At 43.5% G+C, this 19,567-nt stretch overlaps 1 protein-coding gene and 2 long non-coding RNA genes across 6 annotated transcripts in view; 1 reads left to right on the top strand and 2 right to left on the bottom strand.

Annotated features, from left to right (window-relative positions):
* Positions 1 to 6,041: 6,041 nt before the first annotated feature.
* Positions 6,042 to 11,183, bottom strand: LOC134162965 (uncharacterized). Of its 2 annotated transcripts, XR_009964509.1 has the most exons (4): positions 10,973 to 11,183; positions 10,701 to 10,771; positions 10,247 to 10,334; positions 6,042 to 9,689 (listed from the first exon to the last, which is right to left on the bottom strand). It is a non-coding gene; the product is annotated as an uncharacterized LOC134162965 (long non-coding RNA). The 2 variants fall into 2 exon arrangements; XR_009964508.1 differs by lacking the exon at positions 10,701 to 10,771.
* ZEB1 (zinc finger E-box binding homeobox 1) overlaps positions 10,367 to 19,567 on the top strand; it is a 122,491-nt gene continuing 113,290 nt past the window's right edge. Inside the window, exons 1-2 of one of the 3 annotated variants that reach the window (XM_062617390.1) lie at positions 10,431 to 10,525; positions 13,114 to 13,171. In XM_062617390.1, the coding sequence (XP_062473374.1) occupies positions 10,475 to 10,525; positions 13,114 to 13,171 (109 nt within the window). In that variant the 5' untranslated portion in view covers positions 10,431 to 10,474. Of the gene's footprint in view, positions 10,526 to 11,329; positions 11,505 to 13,113; positions 13,172 to 19,567 lie in introns of those variants that run through there. The other 2 variants (XM_062617391.1, XM_062617392.1) reach the window with 2 other exon arrangements.
* Positions 15,238 to 17,897, bottom strand: LOC134162967 (uncharacterized). Its single transcript, XR_009964511.1, has 3 exons — positions 17,845 to 17,897; positions 16,065 to 16,154; positions 15,238 to 15,348 (listed from the first exon to the last, which is right to left on the bottom strand). It is a non-coding gene; the product is annotated as an uncharacterized LOC134162967 (long non-coding RNA).

Below are 19,567 nucleotides of genomic sequence, written 5' to 3' on the forward strand. Positions count from 1 at the left end.
CCTTATAGAATCATAGAATAGTTAGTGTTGGAAAGGACCTTAAGATCATCTAGTTCCAACCCCCTTGCCATGGTCAGGGACACCTCACACTAAACCATGCCACCCAAGGCTATGTCCAACCTGGCCTTGAACACCGCCAGCAATGGAGCATTCACAACTTCCCTGGGCAGCCCATTCCAGTGCCTCACCATCCTAACAGGAAACAATTTCCTCCTTATATCCAATCTAAACTTGCCCTGTTTAAGTTTTAACCCGTTACCCGTTGTCCTATCACTACAGTCCCTAATGAATAGTCCATCCCTAGCATTCCTATAGCTCCCCTTCAGATCAGGGAATGATGTCTAAAGATAGCTGGCAAAAAAAGACACCAGTTGCAGATGAGGCAACAAGTTCTTGGTCTTTTCACCCTACAAAACTGGGAGTAAAAATTAGAGCAGAGAGATGAAGTCACCTCTATAAACCCCAACAGTGCCATGACAGGAAAAAGTATCTCACTGACTGGACCGGCGTCAAGAGTAAGAAACTGGGTGGGATTCTTCTCACTTAACTTCAGATGCCTGCGAAGTGTACCACGCTCTACTGACTAGATCCTCACTAACCACAAAGGCAGCCTGGAGGGACTAGCCCTTAAGTGAAACTCTACATCAGGCAGCAAAGTCCCACTCATGATCACCTACTATGGTTACTAAACATGAATTAGCCATTGCCTACAAGAAATGAACTGCTTCAGTGAATGCCTACCAACAGCTACTGAAATATGTTGTTGTCGTTTAAGCCCAGCTGGTAACTCAGAACCATGCAGCTGCTCCCTCACTCTGCCTGCCTGGAATACCCCTTTGGCTAGCCTGGGTCAGGTGTCCTGTCTCTGCTTCCTCCCAGCTTTCCTTCCTCCCTGGCAGAGCATGAGACTCAGAAAGTCCTTGGTCAGAGTAAGCATTACTGAACAACAACTAAAAACATCAGTGCTATCAGCATTGTTCCCAGGCTGAAAGTCAAAACCATAGCACTGCACCAGCTACTAAGGAGAAAAATGACTGCTACTGCTGAACCCAGGACAGTATCCACTCCTTATTCCATACCATTCACATCATGCTCAGATCCCACATTTTTCAATATACCATCACCCTTGTGTCATATATTTGTATGTATATATGCACCCACACAAACACAAAGAGAGACGTATCACTCCCTAGTGCATGGACCAAGCCCTATAAAGCTGCTGAGTTCATCTGGTCCATGATGTTGGGCTCCATCTCTTCTAAGTCTTTCAGAGCAGGAGAGACAGTATGCAGTGTTGGATTGTTGCCTGCTGATGACACTGCGGAACCTGTCTGGTCACTGCTGAGCTCGTCTGGTTTTGTCAAAGTTCGTTCTTTGTTGGGATGATGATAGCAGGGAAGTCAGGGCCAGTCGCTGGTGACCTGAAGACATCTAGTTGGTGGGATATAAAAGTGCTACATAGCAAGCAATAGCATATAATTGAGTTCATTGGCTGTTTTCCCCTAAAACCAAATCCCCTTGAGGTACACATTGGACTTCCCCATCTTCCCGCATTATCCATTAAGTGTATTCGGGTCTCTGAGCAAAAGCAATCCCACAAGTGGGTTTGCCTTTACCTGAAGCGGGAATACCCTAGACTGTCTTCCCCAGCAAATTCTTTATGGGTACCACAGGAACTTTGTCCCCCTTTACAGTATATAAAAGTTCTGACGGGTTTGGGCCAGCCATGTTGGCATTTGGAAAATGTGTATCCCAGTGTTTGAAAGTCCCACTACCCATTGCTCTCAGTGTAGTTTTTAACAGCCCATTGTACCGTTCGATTTTCCCAGAGGCTGGTGCATGGTAGGGGATGTGATATACCCACTCAATGCCATGCTCTTTGGCCCAAATATCTATAAGGTTATTCCGGAAATGAGTCCCATTGTCTGACTTGATTCTCTCTGGGGTGCCGTGTCGCCACAAGATTTGTTTCTCAAGGCCCAGGATGGTGTTCCGGGCAGTGGCATGGGGCAAAGTATATGTTTCCAGCCACCCGGTAGTTGCTTCCACCATGGTAAGCACATGGCGCTTGCCTTGGCGGGTTGGTGGCAGTGTGATATAGTCAATCTGCCAGGCCTCCCCATATTTGCACTTCAGCCATCGTCCTCCATACCAAAGAGGCTTTAACCGCTTGGCTTGCTTAACTGCAGCATATGTTTCACAGTCGTGAATAACCTGGACAATAGTGTCCATTGTTAAGTCCACCCATCAATCACGAGCCCATCTATATGTTGCATCTCTGCTCTGATAGCCTTAAGTGTCATGGGCCCACCAGGCCAAAACCAATTCACCCTTACATTGCCAATTTAAGTCCATCTGAGCTACTTCAATCAGCAGCTTTATCCACTTGTTGGTTGTTCTGGCGTTCCTCAGTGGCCCAACTCTTGGGTACATGGGCATCTACATGATGTACCTTCACCACCAGGCTCTGCACCTGGGCAGCAATAACTTGCCACAGTGCAGCAGCCCAGATGGGTTTACCTCTGCGTTGGCAGTTGCTCCACTTCCATTGCTGCAACCACCCCCACAGGGCATTTGCCACCATCCATGAGTCAGTATAGAGATAAAGTACTGGCCACTTTTCTCATTCAGCAATGTCCAGGGCCAGCTGGATGGCTTTCACCTCAGCAAACTGACTCGATTCACCCTCTCCTTCAGCAGTTTCTGCAACTTGTCGTCCAGGACTCCATACAGCTGCCTTCCATCTCTGATGCTTTCCCACAATATGGCAGGATCCATCAGTAAACAAGGCATACTGCTTCTTAATTTCTGACAGTTTATTATATGGTGGGGCCTCTTCAGCATGCATCACCTCCTTCTCTGGTGACATTCCAAAATCTTTACCCTCTGGCCAGTCCATAATGACTTACAGAATGCCTGGATGACTGGGATTTCCTATTCGAGTTCGTTGTGTAATTAGTATAGCCCATTTACTCCATGTAGCATCAGTTGCATGATGTGTAGAGGAGACCCTGCCTTTGAACATCCAGCCCAGCACTGGCAACTGAGGTGCCAGGAGGAGCTGTGCTTCAGTGCCAATCACTTCCGAAGCAGCTTGAACCCCATCACAGGCTGCCAGTATCTCTTTTTCAGTTGGGGTATAGCTGGCCTCAGATCCTCTGTACCCCCAACTCCAAAAGCCAAGGGGTCGACCTCGAGTCTCCCCTGGAGCTTTCTGCCAGAGGCTCCAGGTAGGACCGTTCTCCCCAGCTGCGGTGTATAGTACATTTTTTTACATCTGGCATGGTCCGGACTGGTCCAAGGGCTACTGCATGAACTACCTCCCATTTAATTTGTTCAAAGGCTTGTTGTTGCTTAGGGCCCCACTTGAAATCATTCTTCTTCCAGGTCACATGATAGAGAGGGCTTACAATCAAACTGTAATTTGGGATGTGCATTTTCCAGAACCCCACAGCACCCTAGGAAGCTTGTGTTTCTTTCTTATTAGTTGGTGGAGACATTGCTGTTATCTTGTTGATCACATCTGTGGGGATCTGTCTACGTCCATCTTGCCATTTTATTCCAAAAAATTGAATTTTCTGTGCAGGTCCCTTGACCTTACTCTGTTTTATGGCAAAACCGGCTTTCAGCAGGATTTGGAGTGTTTTCCTCCCTTTCTCAAAACCTTCTTTCACTGTATAGCCCCACACAATAATGTCATCAATGTATTGCAGGTCTGGAGCTTTCCCCTGTTCCAGCGCAGTCTGGATCAGTCCATGACAGATGGTAGGGCTGTGTTTCCACCCCTGGGGCAGTCGGTTCCAAGTGAACTGGACACCCCCCAAGTAAAAGTAAACTGTGGCCTGCACTCTGCTGCCAAAGGAATTGAGAAAAATGCATTCGCGATATCAGTTGTGGCATACCACTTGGCTGCCTTTGACTCCAGCTCATACTGAAGTTCTAGCATGTGCAGTACAGCAGCACTCAACGGTGGTGTGACTTCATTCAGCCACGGTAGTCTACTGTTAGTCTCCACTCTCCGTTAGATTTTCGCACTGGCCATATGGTGCTATTAAAGGGTGAGCGGATCCTGCTGATCACTCCTTGGTTCTCCAGTCTACGGATCAGCCTATGGATGGGAATCAGGGAGTGCTGAACCCAGGACATATGTAATAAATCATTTAAATAGAAATAAAATTACGTAAAATGCATCCAATTTTAATTTTATTACAACAGATAGCTTTTGTATTTGAAAAACAGCACTCAGACAAGCATCTGAATTCAAACAAAGCTCTCCAGTACCACTTCCAGCTTCTACATAATCCTAGTTACTGAGGATTTTTCAGTTAAATTCTCTGTGCATGTGAAGATCTGCTTCTGGTCATCCCTACAGCTGCCTACCTCTGCACTCTACCCCACCACCTGCAGATTTTCAAGCTTGGCTCTTCTCTACCTGGCTACTCTGCAGAAACTGATTTGGGCTATTCAGAACATGTCCTGCATGCATTAAATGTTGGGTGTAATTCATCTTTAATATGAAATCCCTGTAGTCAGACTCCTCCAGGATATGAAACCCAAGGTTCAATTCTGTCCTCTCCTCAAAGAAATCTGAATTGTTACCATTCACCAATGATGCCAATTCACCATCCTAAAGACAACAGTTCAGGTGGTCTTCATCTGTACTGATGAAAAGGTTTTTGTTTCTACAAAATACTTTAAATAGTCATGAACTAGAGAAAGATTCTAACCTAACAGCCAGAACATTTACCTAAGTGAGTAGTGAGAGGAATAGAGAGCATTTCAAAGTACTTCTCTTAAGATGACATAGGAGCCCTTGTTCTTCTTGGGTACTTAAACAGTTAGCATGAATAAGAAAAAATGAAAATTCTTCAGAATATCTAAAGCTCAGTGACGTAGGGTACTGCCTACCATAGACATCTCTATTCACACCTCCCCAGGGAGGTAGGGAACCTAATAAAAGGAAATCTCCCGGACCACCTGCTCTGCTGTAACAATTGCTCTAATCCAAGCTTTTACTGCTTGGGTAGAAAGGATATTTTTCTATTTGATCACACGTAAAATCTTTCTAGGCTTCTTTTTTCCACAAAGAAAAAAAAAGTTTGTTTTGATGGAACCAAACTACATTTGATCCAAATTAAATGTTTGATCTTGCCACCAAAAACTCCTGATATGCATAGCCTTACATGAGAATCACAATCCCTTTCCAATTCTTTATCAATATATGATCATTCTAGCACTGAACTGCTGTTCCCTGCTCCAGTAAACTAAACTCACCTATAATTATACTTTGTTTTACACAGCTCTGTAATGCCAACAAATTTGGTCTGTGCTTCTGAGTTTCAAACATACTATTGCCCATTTTAATACCATGTTTGTATCTACCAGAGTCTTACCTCACCAAATGGGAGAATCATACCAACTGTGCTGAGTATACCAAAGTTTCAGTTCACATCTTGGAAAAGTATCATTACAGGGTCTGTGTTTCCCCTTATGGCGTTGACTGATGATTTGCTGAGGTCTCTTAAGCAAAAATAGACTTCTAATTGTATTTGCTTGTTTTGATAGACTCCTATGTTTTTTTCTCTGGTTTACCTTATGTTAATTTTGTATATTCAGAACACACGCCACAAACTCCAAAACCATAGCTGCTCCAAAACAACAGCTTTCTTTTATGTACTAACAAAAATTTTCTGCAGAAGCATTATGCACTTCGCAGTGAGGAAAAAAAAACAAACAACAAAACAAGAGATAGCAAATGAATAACATCTAGCAATAGGATGTGTTCTAGCAATTAAAAAAAAACAAATATAAATGACAAGAATATGCATGAAGTAATTAAGAAATCAGTTTTAAGTTGGGACTTTAAGAGCTGAGTGAGCCAGCTGTACAGATACCGTAACAAAGAGAGTAACTCCAAACGACAGCCAAATGAGCAATCACACAAAACTGTGAGACAGCAAACAGCAAGAGGGCTGGGGAGCAGAATTAAATCAGAAACAGAGTGTAAGTTACAGAAGGAAACAAACATGAACCGTATGGGGAAATATTCACAATACGTTAGTGTTTAATTAGATAATATAATGGATAAGAACACTTATGCAGAACCATCATAAACAAAGATGAACAGAAAATGTGCTACTAATAAAACTGAGTAATCTAACTGCGCTACAACTGTAATTTGATCAGTCACAAGTTCATATGTAATTTAAATCTAAAAATAGTATTTTGATAACAGTATTTTGCTGCTGCATCTAGTAGAAAATATTGAACTTAACATTCTCAACTGAGTTCCGGGTCTGTTGAAGCAAACAAAAAAATCACAATTCACAACCCAATGCTTGCATCCAAATTTGCATTGCAATTCCATTTAGAACATACAAGCTTTGCCTTTTGGATGAAGAATGTGGAATGACGTTTTCAACCTTTTTCCCTCTCTAAAATCACTTTTTGCTTGTCTGAAAGCTGTGAAACAGAAATCACAGCTAAAGTTAAAATTAACATAAGAATGGAATTGTAGGTCCTCATTATGTTTTTATACATTTAGTTTATACAGCATACTAGCCTGACATAGGTATCAGCACAGGTTAATTGCTTTCAAGAGAAAAACAATATGCAACAAGTAGGGCAAAAGGAGAGCAAGAGAAACAAAATGGTTTTGAAGGCCTTTGTGATCTTCTCAAACACTTTTTTTGTAACAAGGAATATTTTTTGAAAGTCAATTGTGTGCATGCAAGTCATTACAGTTCTAAATATAAATATGTACACATTGATGCTTTATGGAGGTTTACATCCTTATACTTCATGCTTGCACGCAGATGCAGCCTTCTCAAGTCTGTACCTGCTGCAAGATGACTATCAGGAATCAGCTTTAAGCTTTAAATGAACAAACATATTCATAGGAAAGCATAGAAACAGAAAAAAAATAAGCTGAGGAAAGTGAAAAAGGGATCATTTCTCTTGATAAATATTTACAAACTCTGCTCTAAGCGAACGTGCTAATTTCACATGGCTTTACCATTTTTTGAGATTGTACAACATCCCAGGGTGCACCTTCAAAACTTATTCAATACACTTGGAAGCAAATATAGAAATTGAAAGACCATCTGGAATGGAACTAGAACCGTATGTTGATATCTCTAAAATCCACATTTTATTCAAGATTAGTGCCTCAGCTAGCTGCAGTCAAGCTGTGTATTTCTGGGTCATTGTTCTCCTAGTAAATCTTTCAACTTCAGTTTCTATAGAGCAAAAGCATATATAAAAAAATTAAAAAATCATCAATTTAACAGTAAATTGTAACAATTGACATTCCAAGAAAATACATGCAGGTGAAAATGAAGTTTCACTAGTGGAAATCAGAAAAAAACCCAACTCCACGAACCAGAAATGAAACAAGAAACAATTCAGTGAGCCGTTTTCCACTGTATTTCTAAATTCATTTGTCTAAATGACACCATTAAATCTAGGATACTCAGAATGTGAAACTTCATTTCATAAACATGAATAAGGAGTACACATACAAGAGGGCTGATTGCTTTAATTTAATAATACATTATCAAAAGATCATAAACCATAACACTACATGACTTTTTAAAATGGCAAAACCCATCTATAATAATCATTACCTGGTTTTCGTGCATTCATACTCCAGTGTGACTACTGAAGTATTTTAATTCCTGTCTTCAGACAACAGAAATAAATTTCAAACAGATGAAGTACAGCAGTAAACCTGCCACATTGAGGAGGATACAGAAAATATACTGCTTTGCTGAGATTTTGCACGAGTACATTACCCAATTTTTGCATTCTTGACTGAAAAGTCAGATTGAAAGTTGTGCATCATGAAGAAAAACAAGATTTTTGTTCTTGCAGCACAAACCAGTTTAAGTTACATACACAATGTGCTTATATAGTGCAGAACATTACAAAGATGGCAGGAATTTTAACTAGTGGGTTTGCATCCAGGATTAGAAGAATGTAATAGGCCAAAGCACTTTGACAGCAGCTGCATCCTTGTGATGCTTTTTAGCACAGGAAATAATGGGAACTTTGTATACAAAGATGTGAACTGCCCAGTTGCTTGGAATAAATATATCAAAGTTTAAAAACCAACCCACCCCAAAACAACCCGTCCACATACCTATTTACAGATTGTGATTGAAACGATTTTCACAATGAATAGTGATTGGGGTAATCAGTAACCTGATGCAAAACACTATCTTCTGCTTTTTAGTTTCTGGACCTCCTTGCTATCAAAGATAACATAATACAAAGATTGCTTTGGCTTTCTCTTCTCATTTATCAAAACTATAGCAGTGTAGAGCAAGCAATGCTCCTGCCAGTTTCAGTTCCGCTCTTCAAAACTAATAAGCAGCTAGAGTTGTCACTAGTTTCTCCTAGCTGCTAGGAAATCTCAAGAGACTAATGCTCAAAGAGCCACTGTGGCCATCTGAAAAAAACCAGGAGACTCTTTCTCTCCTCATTCTGTTAGGAAAACATAAATTGTTCACAATGAAGAGACAAGAATTCTTATCCAGAGGTGAGAAGAGACAAAACTCAACGAAAACAAGCTACTTCAAAGTGACTTAAAGAGAAGCCTGCAATTCTGGGTGGGCATGCAGGGGAATATTGTTACAAATCTACAAAAATATTTACAGATATGTTATTTTTTGCAACTAACTTCTAAAACATGACTAATTTTAAGTAAAAAATTGGCATGAAAACCTGCACTTGATATTTTGGTTAAGTTCATCCACCAAATCATAAAAATGTCCCAGAATTCCAGAACACCTTAAGGCCTTGTTTGCAAGCAGTTTCACAGCCACAGGTATTTTCTGTACAAAATCTTGACAGGCAAGGATGTTGAACTATTAAAGCAGGACAAAACTGACATTCTGCCTTAAATTTTGTGATTCACCCACTCAAATTTCACTGACATTTCTTTTTTATCTTGCAGCTGGTTTCATGTCGTGGTTCTTAGCAAACCTTGTATTTGGGGTTCAGTACCCCCAGCTAATGCCCAGCCTAAAGCCTAAGCATTTCTGCTTGTACTGACTTCTGCGGAAGCTTCAGCTGCCAGGTACTTCCACAAACTGCCAGCGTTCAGTAGTTCATTTTCTAGAACATGTTCTGAGATGAGGTGCTTCCATGAGACGAGGTCCTGTGTTACAGTGTGTGAACATATAGCATGTGGAAACAATGCAGAATAGCTGAGATATACCCAAATTCAGTAGTATATCAATAACTTAATAAAGTATCCCATTAACAGAAGCACTTCCATGGAAATTTGTCTGGATAAAATGATACTCCAGCAGCATGGAACTATAAATTCTACAGAATCATAAAAGGATAAGGAAAAAAAAAAAAAAAGAAAAAGAGAAAAGAAATAACAAAGCCAAACAAATGGAAACTTACCAAATTATTTTATTGCTTGAAATAAAACTCAAGTAGTATGAGTGTTTAAAGGTAATGTTTCAATTTTTAATACATAAGCCCAAACACAGTTGTTAATTAATTATCTGTGAAAAAAACTACACTCTTCCCTCTTTATTTTTTAAAGCATAGAGCTTTGTACCTCACCTCATCAAAAAAAAGTAGAAAGTATTATTAAGGGAAGCCCCAGAATGTCAGATTCCACACAGGGTGACAGAACAGCATCACTCGTCCAGCTGTTTGCCTCTTGATTAGACCTGTAACACCAGATTGCCGTCCCACGCGGATCAGCCCGCGCCCACACCGCTCCGCTCCCTGCCCGTCCGTCCGCCCGCCCGGATTATGGTAAGGGAGCCGGCGGGGGGACAGGCTACAGCGGCGGGGACAGAGCGGACCCTGTGGAGGGGACAGTCCCATCTCTGCTCCAACGCCCGAAGCAGGTGCCCGGAGCGGAGGCGAGGGAAAGCGGACCCGGCAGCCCCACTGTACCTACGAACGACTGCCCGACACGTGCGCCGAAGAGGCCGCAAGGTAGCGGGGCGGGAGGCACCTGGCAGCGGACCGGTCCCTCAACGCGGCGATGCGGGACGGGAGAAACTCCCCCGCGGGCCGCGCCTACGGGGGAACCCTCCTCCGACGCCCTCCCGAGCTCCTGCCCCCTCGGCCCTCCCCACCCCTCGGGGAACCCCACCCCCGCTACCGCCTGAGGATGGATCGGGAAGGACGCGTCCCCGGCGGCTTGGGGGGGGGGGAGCGGGCGGCGGCGCTACAGCCGCCCCGCGACCACCCCGTCCGCGACCGCTGCTGCCGGTACCTGCAGCCACAACTTTTCCCCCGCCGCCATTCAAAACGCCCTGCCGTAAAGCACCCGTCTCCCCTGGCAACAAGGTTCCGGCCGAGCACTAGGTGTAGGAAGGTGATGTAAAAGTAAAACCACCCAGTGTCGTAAACCAGGTCCGGGGGGGAGGGGAGGCGAGGGAGGGGGGAGGGCGGGGGAGGAGGTGACTGGAGCATTTAGACACAAGCGAGAGGATCATGGCGGATGGCCCCAGGTGTAAGCGCAGGAAGCAGGCGAACCCGAGGCGCAATAACGGTCAGTCAGCCCGCGGGGCAGCGGCCCGGCCGCGCTGGGGCGGCGGCGGGGCCGGGGCGGGGGCCGGGTAGAACCGTCCCGAGCGCGGAGAGGGGAGGTCGGGCGGGCGCGAAAGTAATTCCCCCGCCGCTCCTCGCCGGGAGCCCGGCTCCCTCTGCACCGTTATATCCGCTACCTGGTGCCTCCCTCGCTTCGCTGCCTGCCTGCCTCCCTCCTCCGCCTAGCGGTGCGTCCGCACTCCGCCGCCTGTCCGGGACCGTTACACGCTGTCTTCCTCCACACGCCCCACGACCGCCCCGCCGCCGCTGCGGGGAGCGGGCTCGGGGAGCCCCCCAGCCGCGCCGCCGCCCTCCGGCCCGGGCGGGGACACCGAATCCCCGCGGGGAGCGGTGGGGCATCTCTCTCCGCCCGGCCGGCCTCTGCAGTCCTAACTCCGAAACTTGTTACCTGCGCGCCCCGGCGGAGTAGGGTCTCCCCGCCCGCTTCCCCTCCGGTCTCGCGGGCGGGATCGCCCCGTCGCCCGCCGGGGAGCGCCTCTCTCTGCCGCCCGCCGGAGTTCCCCTCGCTCTCCCGGCGGCGGGCCGGCTCCTCGCTCCCGGGCCGGCGCCGTGGGGCGGGCTGGCGTTCGCTTTTCGGGGAGCGGCGGTGGGGGACGCCAGCCGTCACCGGGGGGCGGGAGGGGTTGGGGGGGGGTACAGCCGGGGAGCGGGGCTGGCGGTGGTGGGGGAGGCACTGTCACCACAGCGGGCAGCGATTCGCGCGGGGGCAGCGCTGCGCGGCCGCCCCGGGCCCACGGGAGGGGGCCGGCAGCCCCACCGCCCGCTCGCCTCTTTTGCCACCTCCCCTCTCCGCCGAAAGTTGGTCCCCGGCGGCGCCCGGCGGCCGTGCTTGCCTCCCCGGCCCCGGTGGGGAGGGGAGGGCTGCTCCCGGGCGGAGAGGGCGGGCGGCGAAGTTTCTTGCCTTTCCTCTGGCTTCGGAGGTACCTGTTTGTATAATAATGGGTGGTAACGGTTTGGCCGGGGCCCCCGCTCCGTTGCGTGTGCGACCGGCTGTTGCAGTCTATATAAGGAATTACATTTACATTTCGTACTGAAGGGTTGCCGTGGGGTGGGTTTGTGTTTGTTGTTTTTTTTTTTTTCCCTTTGGTACGTGAGTTACTTTAAGATGCGTTTGGAAGGTATACGGCGGGGGGGGGGGGGGAATAAACGCTCGTAACACCCACTCTCTACTTGTTTTCTGTAAAATGGAGAAGTAGTTGGGCTCTCGTAGCGACTCTTCGCAACAGGGTGTGAAGCAGGAGATTTTGTAACCTTCCTTGGCAATTTTAGGTTTTGTGTGGCATTTCCTGTGCAGGGTCACAGATAGGAAGGCTTTCGCTTGCGATCCGAGGCGTTTTCCCCGAGACTCAGGGAACGGTTTCTGAAATAGCTCCGAGTCACGATCGGTGCCTCTCCTCTCTAATCCTGACTCTGTCGGGCGTAGCTTGGTGATAAATAACGGCCTCTCCAGGGGCCGGCGAGTTGATCTGATCGCTTTGAACTTAGGAGGGTTTTCTTATATTGTTCTGTGCGTTTCCTAGCGAGTATTTCTCTTTGCACGCTCATGTTATTAATTCCTTGTCCCTGTGTAAATATTTATATTTAGCTCATGATTTGACTGTGCTAAAGGTAAGTTTGGAAAGTGCTTTACTCTCTACCTTATTAAAAATGTTGATGATCAGAGAAAGGGGCTTTTCTTGTTGCTGACGACATGTGTGTGACATGCGAGTCTGAACCACCCAGCATGTGTGCAGGAGCTGTAAACATGTTTACCTGAACAGGAAAGAAATGGATTTTTCTCTTAAAGATCCAGTGATATGAATATGATACTCATAAAGCATATCAACAGATGACTTGGGAGAGAAATTTTCTGAAACCCTGGTTTTTGAAATCAACGTGGAAAAGAGATTCTTGATCACTGCAGCAAATGGCAACTTGTGCAGGTAGAAAAAAAGATGGTGTTTAGTTTTCTCCTGCATGCATGTCAGCCCCCTCCTGTCTGCTGCTTTCGTTCTCAAGGGAGGGATTTATTTACCATGCTTGCTGTCAGTGTTTTTCCTTTGTGCTTAATATTAGAAAACCAGATTTGAGGCTTTTTAGCACAGAACGTTTTGTCTGCAGCATGTATCGCTCACAGAAAACAAAAGGTGTATAAGATGTGGTATCGTTCCAGATATCTTTCATCTTCATCACTTTTGGACCTCATTGTTGCACCCATTTCATTATAAAACGTCTCCGAGTCTTTATCAACTAGTTCTGTGCTGTAGAATGGCTTGTCTTAGGCTGGGTTTGTTTCTTTTTTTGGGGGAATTAAAACCAACTTCAGTCATTGTGCATTGAAGCATCAGGATTGGTTAGATAATAGATTCTGGATAATAGACATTTCTCAGCAGTGGGTTTATGTTTGACTTGCAAATGTTTACTAAAGAAAATGGCTAGAAAAATGTTAACTGTTTAACCTTTGGATAAGTATGAGAGGTTTTTTTTGTGTGTGTGTTTTGTGGTTGTTTTTTTTTCCCCTAAGTCTCTAAATGCACTTTGCTTTTATAGGTATCTTCTGTTAATGAGAGATCAGCATACAGGAGATGCTTCAGCAGCTGGCTTGTTGGTAATATATACTAGATCAAATTTCTGCTGTTTCAGTTGCCTTTTTCCTCCACTTTCGCATAGAATATGAGATTATTAGAGAGAGACTGATCTTGATATCCGGTATACCAGTTAATAATACTGGGCTATGCCATCGAGTTGTTACACTGTAAACTTTCCTTCTGTTTATCTGTTGATAAACTTAACTCAGCTGTTCTTGTACTGTAAACTTTATTTTCTACCCACCAACCCCCATCGCCGTGTTCGGGAGCTAGGACTTAGAGCTTCCATCCTGATGCATTCACTGCAGCTGGAAAGACACTCTTGTCTTTTTTTAACTCTAGAGCTGATTCATTTTCTACCTTGTTTATTGGCCCCTATGGGAGATCAGCAAAAGAGCCGATTGGCACTGCCATTAAAGCCTCCACTTGCAAGAAAATCTGGCACTTCTTACCTGAAGAAAACTATCCTGTGTCATTGTCCTTACTTCTGCTCAATACACAAACACCCCATACAGGAGTTAGCAAGGTGTTGGGACAGTGGCACCATTCTGACAAAGCAGAAACATAGCACTGGTTGGGAGTGTCTCTTCCTATCTGCCTTTTCTCTTTCTCCCCCTCTTTTGGTAGAGAAATGAGAAGAAAAGAGCAATGTGATTTTTTTTTCTTTTTTTTTGCCAGTCATCTGCATTGCCATGCTACATGAATCCTGTGTGGACTTTAAATAGATTCAACAAAGATTTTCATATTCTAAGTTGCTTGCAGGATCAGGATTAGTTGCTTTCTTAGCATTTCTCCTGTATATTGTAGGGTTGTCTTAATTCTTATTAAATAGCAAAACTAAAAGTAACACATCTTGTTCTTTAGCAATGCTGTGAAACAAGTAAAATGAGCAAAATACTTAAAACTTTCCTTACTAGAGGGTTAAAAAGATACCAACCTTTTATGTTTGTGTTCTGAAAAGTAAGTATGCCTTCAGATTTTCAGATGCATATTTAATGGTAAAAAGAATAATGAATGAAACTGAGTAAACTCTGCATACAGTCAAGTATATGTGAGGAGAAGTATACATGAGGCAGGGATTTTTTTAACCCCTGGTAAGAGTGAATTCATTACTAAAATGTTAGGTAGATTGACTGACTTGTTGGAGTGATAGTTCACTTGCTTTACAGTGAGATTTCCTCTCTTTATTTTTATTAGATAATCATTTCACATTAAGTTTAGTTGCAAAGGGAAGGACTTTAAGAAGACCTTAAGTGCCTTTGAATAAGGCAAAAGCATGGCGTAGTTCTGTTAGCTCCAAGGTGTTAACTACTGGCAGGATGTCAGGTGTTAGTGACGCTTGGGGTACAACATTCCTTGTCCTGCCTTTCTTCTCTTGCCCCATGCCTTACTTTTCACTAGGTATCATGTTTTAACTCCAGCATTAATTTAAATTAGCAATTTGGGAATTGAGGAATGTAGCCTGAGTTAAAATTCCAGGCACAGTGAACAGGTCTACATGAACAGTTGAATTAACTGTTTTGAGACCAGGGAAATCTTCCCTCATATAAACAAGTAATACTTCTATTTTAATTTTAACTACTGAAATATAATGAGAATACGCTTTAAGATGTCATTATCTCTTCATTTTTCTCTCAGTAACCAGTGCTTGTTATTTTAATGATTGTGAAGCAGAGTGTTTTAAGGTAATTAGTTGCCTGAAACAGTTTTACTCACTTATGGGACTCTGGTAAACATGATGCTGCAATGGTTGATGAAAAGTAGCAAGTAAATGAAACTTTCCCTCTGACTTGGACTTCCTGATCATAGAAGTCACTCACATTAAACTTCCTGGTTGAAGTCTGAGGATTTGACTTAGGTGAGCTCAGCCCAAATTTTTTTTGTTGAACATTTTCTCTTGTATCAAGTAATTTCTCCCCATTGAGTCTTTCTGTGGACTTTTGGCTTTACTACAGGTCCTGTTAGTATCATTGTTACTGACTGTGGTTAGTTAGGTCCTTGCTCTCTGCAAGTGAGTTCCCCTGCCAGCAGTGCAGGCAGAAAGGGTTCTACAGCCATCCTCTGCCTCCTTGCCAGCTGGGACTCAGGTGTTGGTATTAACCTTTCATTTCTTCTGACAGAAGTTTTACAGTGGTAGGTGGAGAAGCTGGACTGAAGTAAAAATACCAGTGCAGTGCCTTTCTTCATGTGGAAGTATCTGTTATAATAGGGTTTAAAATGCCAGTGAGGGATGGCAGACATTTTTAACATGTATGGGACAAACTTATTATGCTAAAGAAATAAAACCAACCTCTGTGAAGCTTGGCTTGTGGGGTTTTGCTTGCTTTTTTTTTAGCTGATATTTGAGCAACTGTACTCTGTTGCAGAGAAACTGCTGGAAGTACAGTATCTAGCCAAATGGCTCTTAAGAATCCCTATTTCTAAGTACAGTCATTATTATTTACCAAAAATATAAGCTCATTGCGTTCAACTCATTAGCTGTTTGTAGTCATTTAAAAAACTCAAACTAATTGATATTGCAAGCTGGTTAGAGTATGGTGTGCTTCACTCACTGTAAATCCAATATTTAACAGTACATACTGCATTTCTGGAGATCATAGTCTACTTATGATAGGTTTCACACAAATCGCCAAACAAGAGCTTGAAAAATGGAAGTAATTCTGGGTTGATGTAGGCTTTCATACCAATTTTCGAAGCACGGTCCCAGATGAACTTTCAGTTGTTTAATATTCCTGAAGTTCTGGTCATACTTTACCTGTTGTTTTCAAGAGAAATTACTAGGTAGGTTCTTCTCTGTTATGGGCATGTAAACAGGACCTGGCTTGCACCTGTGGTCTCAGAAACTTTGGTGCTTCATTCTGGCAGCTATAATAGGCCTGTTATTTTTGAGAACTAAATTCTCAAGTGACTTACCCAAGGTCACACAGGAAGTCCATAGCAAGACTGAGTCTCAGTCCATTTTTAATCCTTGGGACTACCAGTGCATTTGGCTTGATCTACAGCCTTAAAGAGAAAGAACAGATTTATCATTCAGCATAAGTATTATGTATATTAATACATATTAAGTATTATCATTCTGTATAAGTATTTAAACTCTTTCATATTTATTGTCTTGAAATACTTGCACTTTCAGCAAACAAGTGGCAAGATGCAAAACTCGGTTTTTCTCTTTAGTCATTTTTAAATGGTATTAAGATAGTATCTTCAGTGGTGATGTTTCCTGTCTTCATAGTTAGTGTTTATGTAATGATGTGCCAGAGAAGTAGAGTTTTGTCTTTGGATGTTTTTTGTATTCCCAAATTTTAAGTTCAGTGGTGTGCCGGTAGACAGAAGTAAAACACACCAGGAGGAAATTGACTTAAGACCTATACTGTTAACCTCAACATCCCTCCTTCACTGTGTGGGGTGTTTAGAAGACTGCTTTCTTAGAGCTTAATACCTGGGCAGAGATGATTTAATCAGATATTGGTATTTTTCAGACAGTAATGACTAAAGAAGGGACTCAGAATATGGCTAGTATTTCTGCTATTTGAACATGATTGCTAGATAATTAAGAAAGCATAAGTCTTCTTTAAAACAAAAATTCCCTGTGTGAAATATTTAATAAAAAAAATTATAAAAAACCATCACCAAAAAAAGGCGATAGTTTGCTGATGACACCAAGCTGTGTGGTTTGGTTGATAGGCTGGAGGGAAGGAATGCCATCCAGAGGGACCTCGACATGCTTGTGAGGTGGGCTGATGCCAACCTTATGAAGTTTAACCGTAACAAGTGCAAGGTCCTACACCTGAGTCGGAGCAATCCCAGGCACAGCTACAGGTTGGGCAGAGAAGAGATTCAGAGCAGCCCTGTGGAGAAGGACTTGGGGGTGTTGGTTGATGAGAAACTGAACATGGGCCGGCAGTGTGTGCTCACAGCCCATAAAGCCAACCGTATCCTGGGCTGCATCAAAAGGAGCGTGACCAGCAGGTCGAAGGAGGTGATCCTGCCCCTCTGCCCTGCTCTTGTGAGACCTCACTTGGAGTGTTGTGTGCAGTTCTGGTGTCCTCAACATAAAAAGGACATGGAACTTTTGGAACAAGTCCAGAGAAGGGCGACGAGGATGATGAGGGTACTGGAGCACCTCCCGTATGAAGACAGGCTGAGGAAGTTGGGGCTGTTCAGCCTGGAGAAGAGAAGGCTGCGTGGAGACCTCATAGCAGCCTTCCAGTATCTGAAGGGGGCCTGTAGGGATGCTGGGGAGGGACTCTTCATTAGAGACTGTAGTGATAGGACAAGGGGTAACGGGTTAAAATTTAAACAGGGGAAGTTTAGGTTGGATATAAGAAGGAAATCCTTTCCTGTAAGGGTGGTGAGGCACTGGAATAGGTTGCCCATGGAAGTTGTGAATGCTCCATCCCTGGCAGTGTTCAAGACCAGGCTGGACGAGGCCTTGGGTGATATGATTTAGCATAAGGTGTCCCTGCCCATGGCAGGGGGATTGGAACTAGATGATCTTAAAGTCCGTTCCAACCCTAACTATTCTATGATTCTAAGCAAGCAGGCCATGGAAAGCAGAGAGAGATGGATGTAATGAGTAGGCAGGGGTGCATGGGTGAGGCAAATAGCATGTGTTGGAAGGAGGGAGGATGGAGTATAGGGAAGGGATCAATCTGCTTCTCACTGAAGGTTGTATACTTTATATCTGATTGACCTTGGTGGCCTTCCAGGGAGTGAAGAAACTGGTCTCCCATCTGCTGCAGGAGAAGATCACACTGGGAAATAGCTTTGACCTCAGTTGACTAGGTGATGCCTTGAAACACTAGAATTGCTGGGGCAGGGGTTTGTAGGGAGCTTTGTGTGTTTTCTGTAGGGCTTTTTGCTTCCATGTTCCATTAGAAAGTTTTTTGTCATTGCTTCTAATACTATGATTGACTCAATTTCTTGAGCTAATTATCAAGTACATGGGTATTTCTTAGTCTTGGTTTTGCTTTTTTAGCTGTCCAGTTCCTGGAGTCTTATTTTTAAGTTATTGGAAAAGGGTAACAGAAGCTGGATATTTTTAAAAACTGTTCACAGTTGCACCTTTTTAATCTTTGCTTGCCCTCCACTTTTAAAGGAAGAGTAGGGTTTTTATTGGTTTTCCTTTTGTATTGAGCCCCAGTTTGTTTATTTAATAATCTATTTGTTCTTTTTTTTTTTTTTTGCATAGGTAAGTAGTGTTCCTGTGTGACAGTCAAGGAAAATGGAAAGCCCAGTCAAGAAGAGTGAGACTTGACGATGAAATACTAACTACAGTTAAATGCAGCATAGCTTTATATATCTGTTTTAGGACTCCTAAGAAAAATACTAACCCTATCACCACAGTATGTAATCACCTTTCAGGCAGTAAAAATATGTTGGGTCTTCTCTTTCTGTATTTGGTCCTATACATCTGGTTCCTTGTGTGAGTACCTGGCAGCTTACATTCATAGGTTAAGAGGAGAAGTAATGGTAGAGCAGAAAGAAGGAACTTGTTAAGTTTGTATCTTCACATGTGGAGCAGCCAGGCAGTGATTCACGTGTTTCAGTTGGTTAGTGCTGAACTTTTTAGCCAGTTTTTTTTTTGTCTTGTACATTTGTAGCCAAAAGAACCCCAAATGGAGAAGAAAGGAGGTGGGGTTTTGTTTTTGGTTTTGTGTTGTGTTGTTTTTCTTTTGTTTGGTTGGTTGTTTTTTTGTTTGGGTTTTTGTTTTGTTTTGTTTTTTTTGTTTTGTTTTTTGTTTTTTCACTCTGTCTTGCTCTGTGCTTGTTTCTGATGCCATTACTGTAATGTTACTGTATCTTTTATTTTAACATGTTTTTTCAGAGCAACAGAAGTTAACTGAAAATATGCTTTCTCATCTTTGAGAAGTCAGTCTTGTTTGAAAGCAGCCTGTTTCAGTTCTGTCCTTTTCAGCTGTCATTCCCAGCTGTCACAATCTCCTTGATGTAAGGACTTTACCCCTGTTGTTGTGAAGCAGTTTGGTTAACAGCTGCTGTCACCCAAAGGTTAAAACCTGAAAAGTGGCATCCTTTGTTGCTTCCCTTGCAAATGTTTGCTTTCTGTTTGGTAACATCTCCCTTGTTGCTCTGCCTTCAGTGTGTTCAATCTATCCTATTTTTGGAGAACTGTGTAAAGCAAATGGATGTGTCTAATGATGAATATGTTCCTCTGGATATGTTAGGAGGCTCAATTGTGACTGAGAGTAAAATAGATAAATTCTATCCTTGCTGAGATGACATTCCATCTTACCTACTTCAAATCTGTGAGTACAAGTAGGAGTCCTTCTAGAGTGAAAGAGCATGTAAAATTACTTATTTAAATGCTAAGAGCCCCATATGGTATTGGAGTATATCAGAAGCAGAAGAAACAGCTCTTCCTTAACTATCTAAATAACTACATAGTTTTCCGTAGT

The sequence above is a fragment of the Pezoporus occidentalis genome, unplaced genomic scaffold (genome assembly GCF_034315485.1).
Source record: "Pezoporus occidentalis ecotype Australia unplaced genomic scaffold, CSIRO_AGI_Poc_V1 ctg195, whole genome shotgun sequence".
Taxonomy (NCBI): Eukaryota; Metazoa; Chordata; class Aves; order Psittaciformes; family Psittacidae; genus Pezoporus; species Pezoporus occidentalis.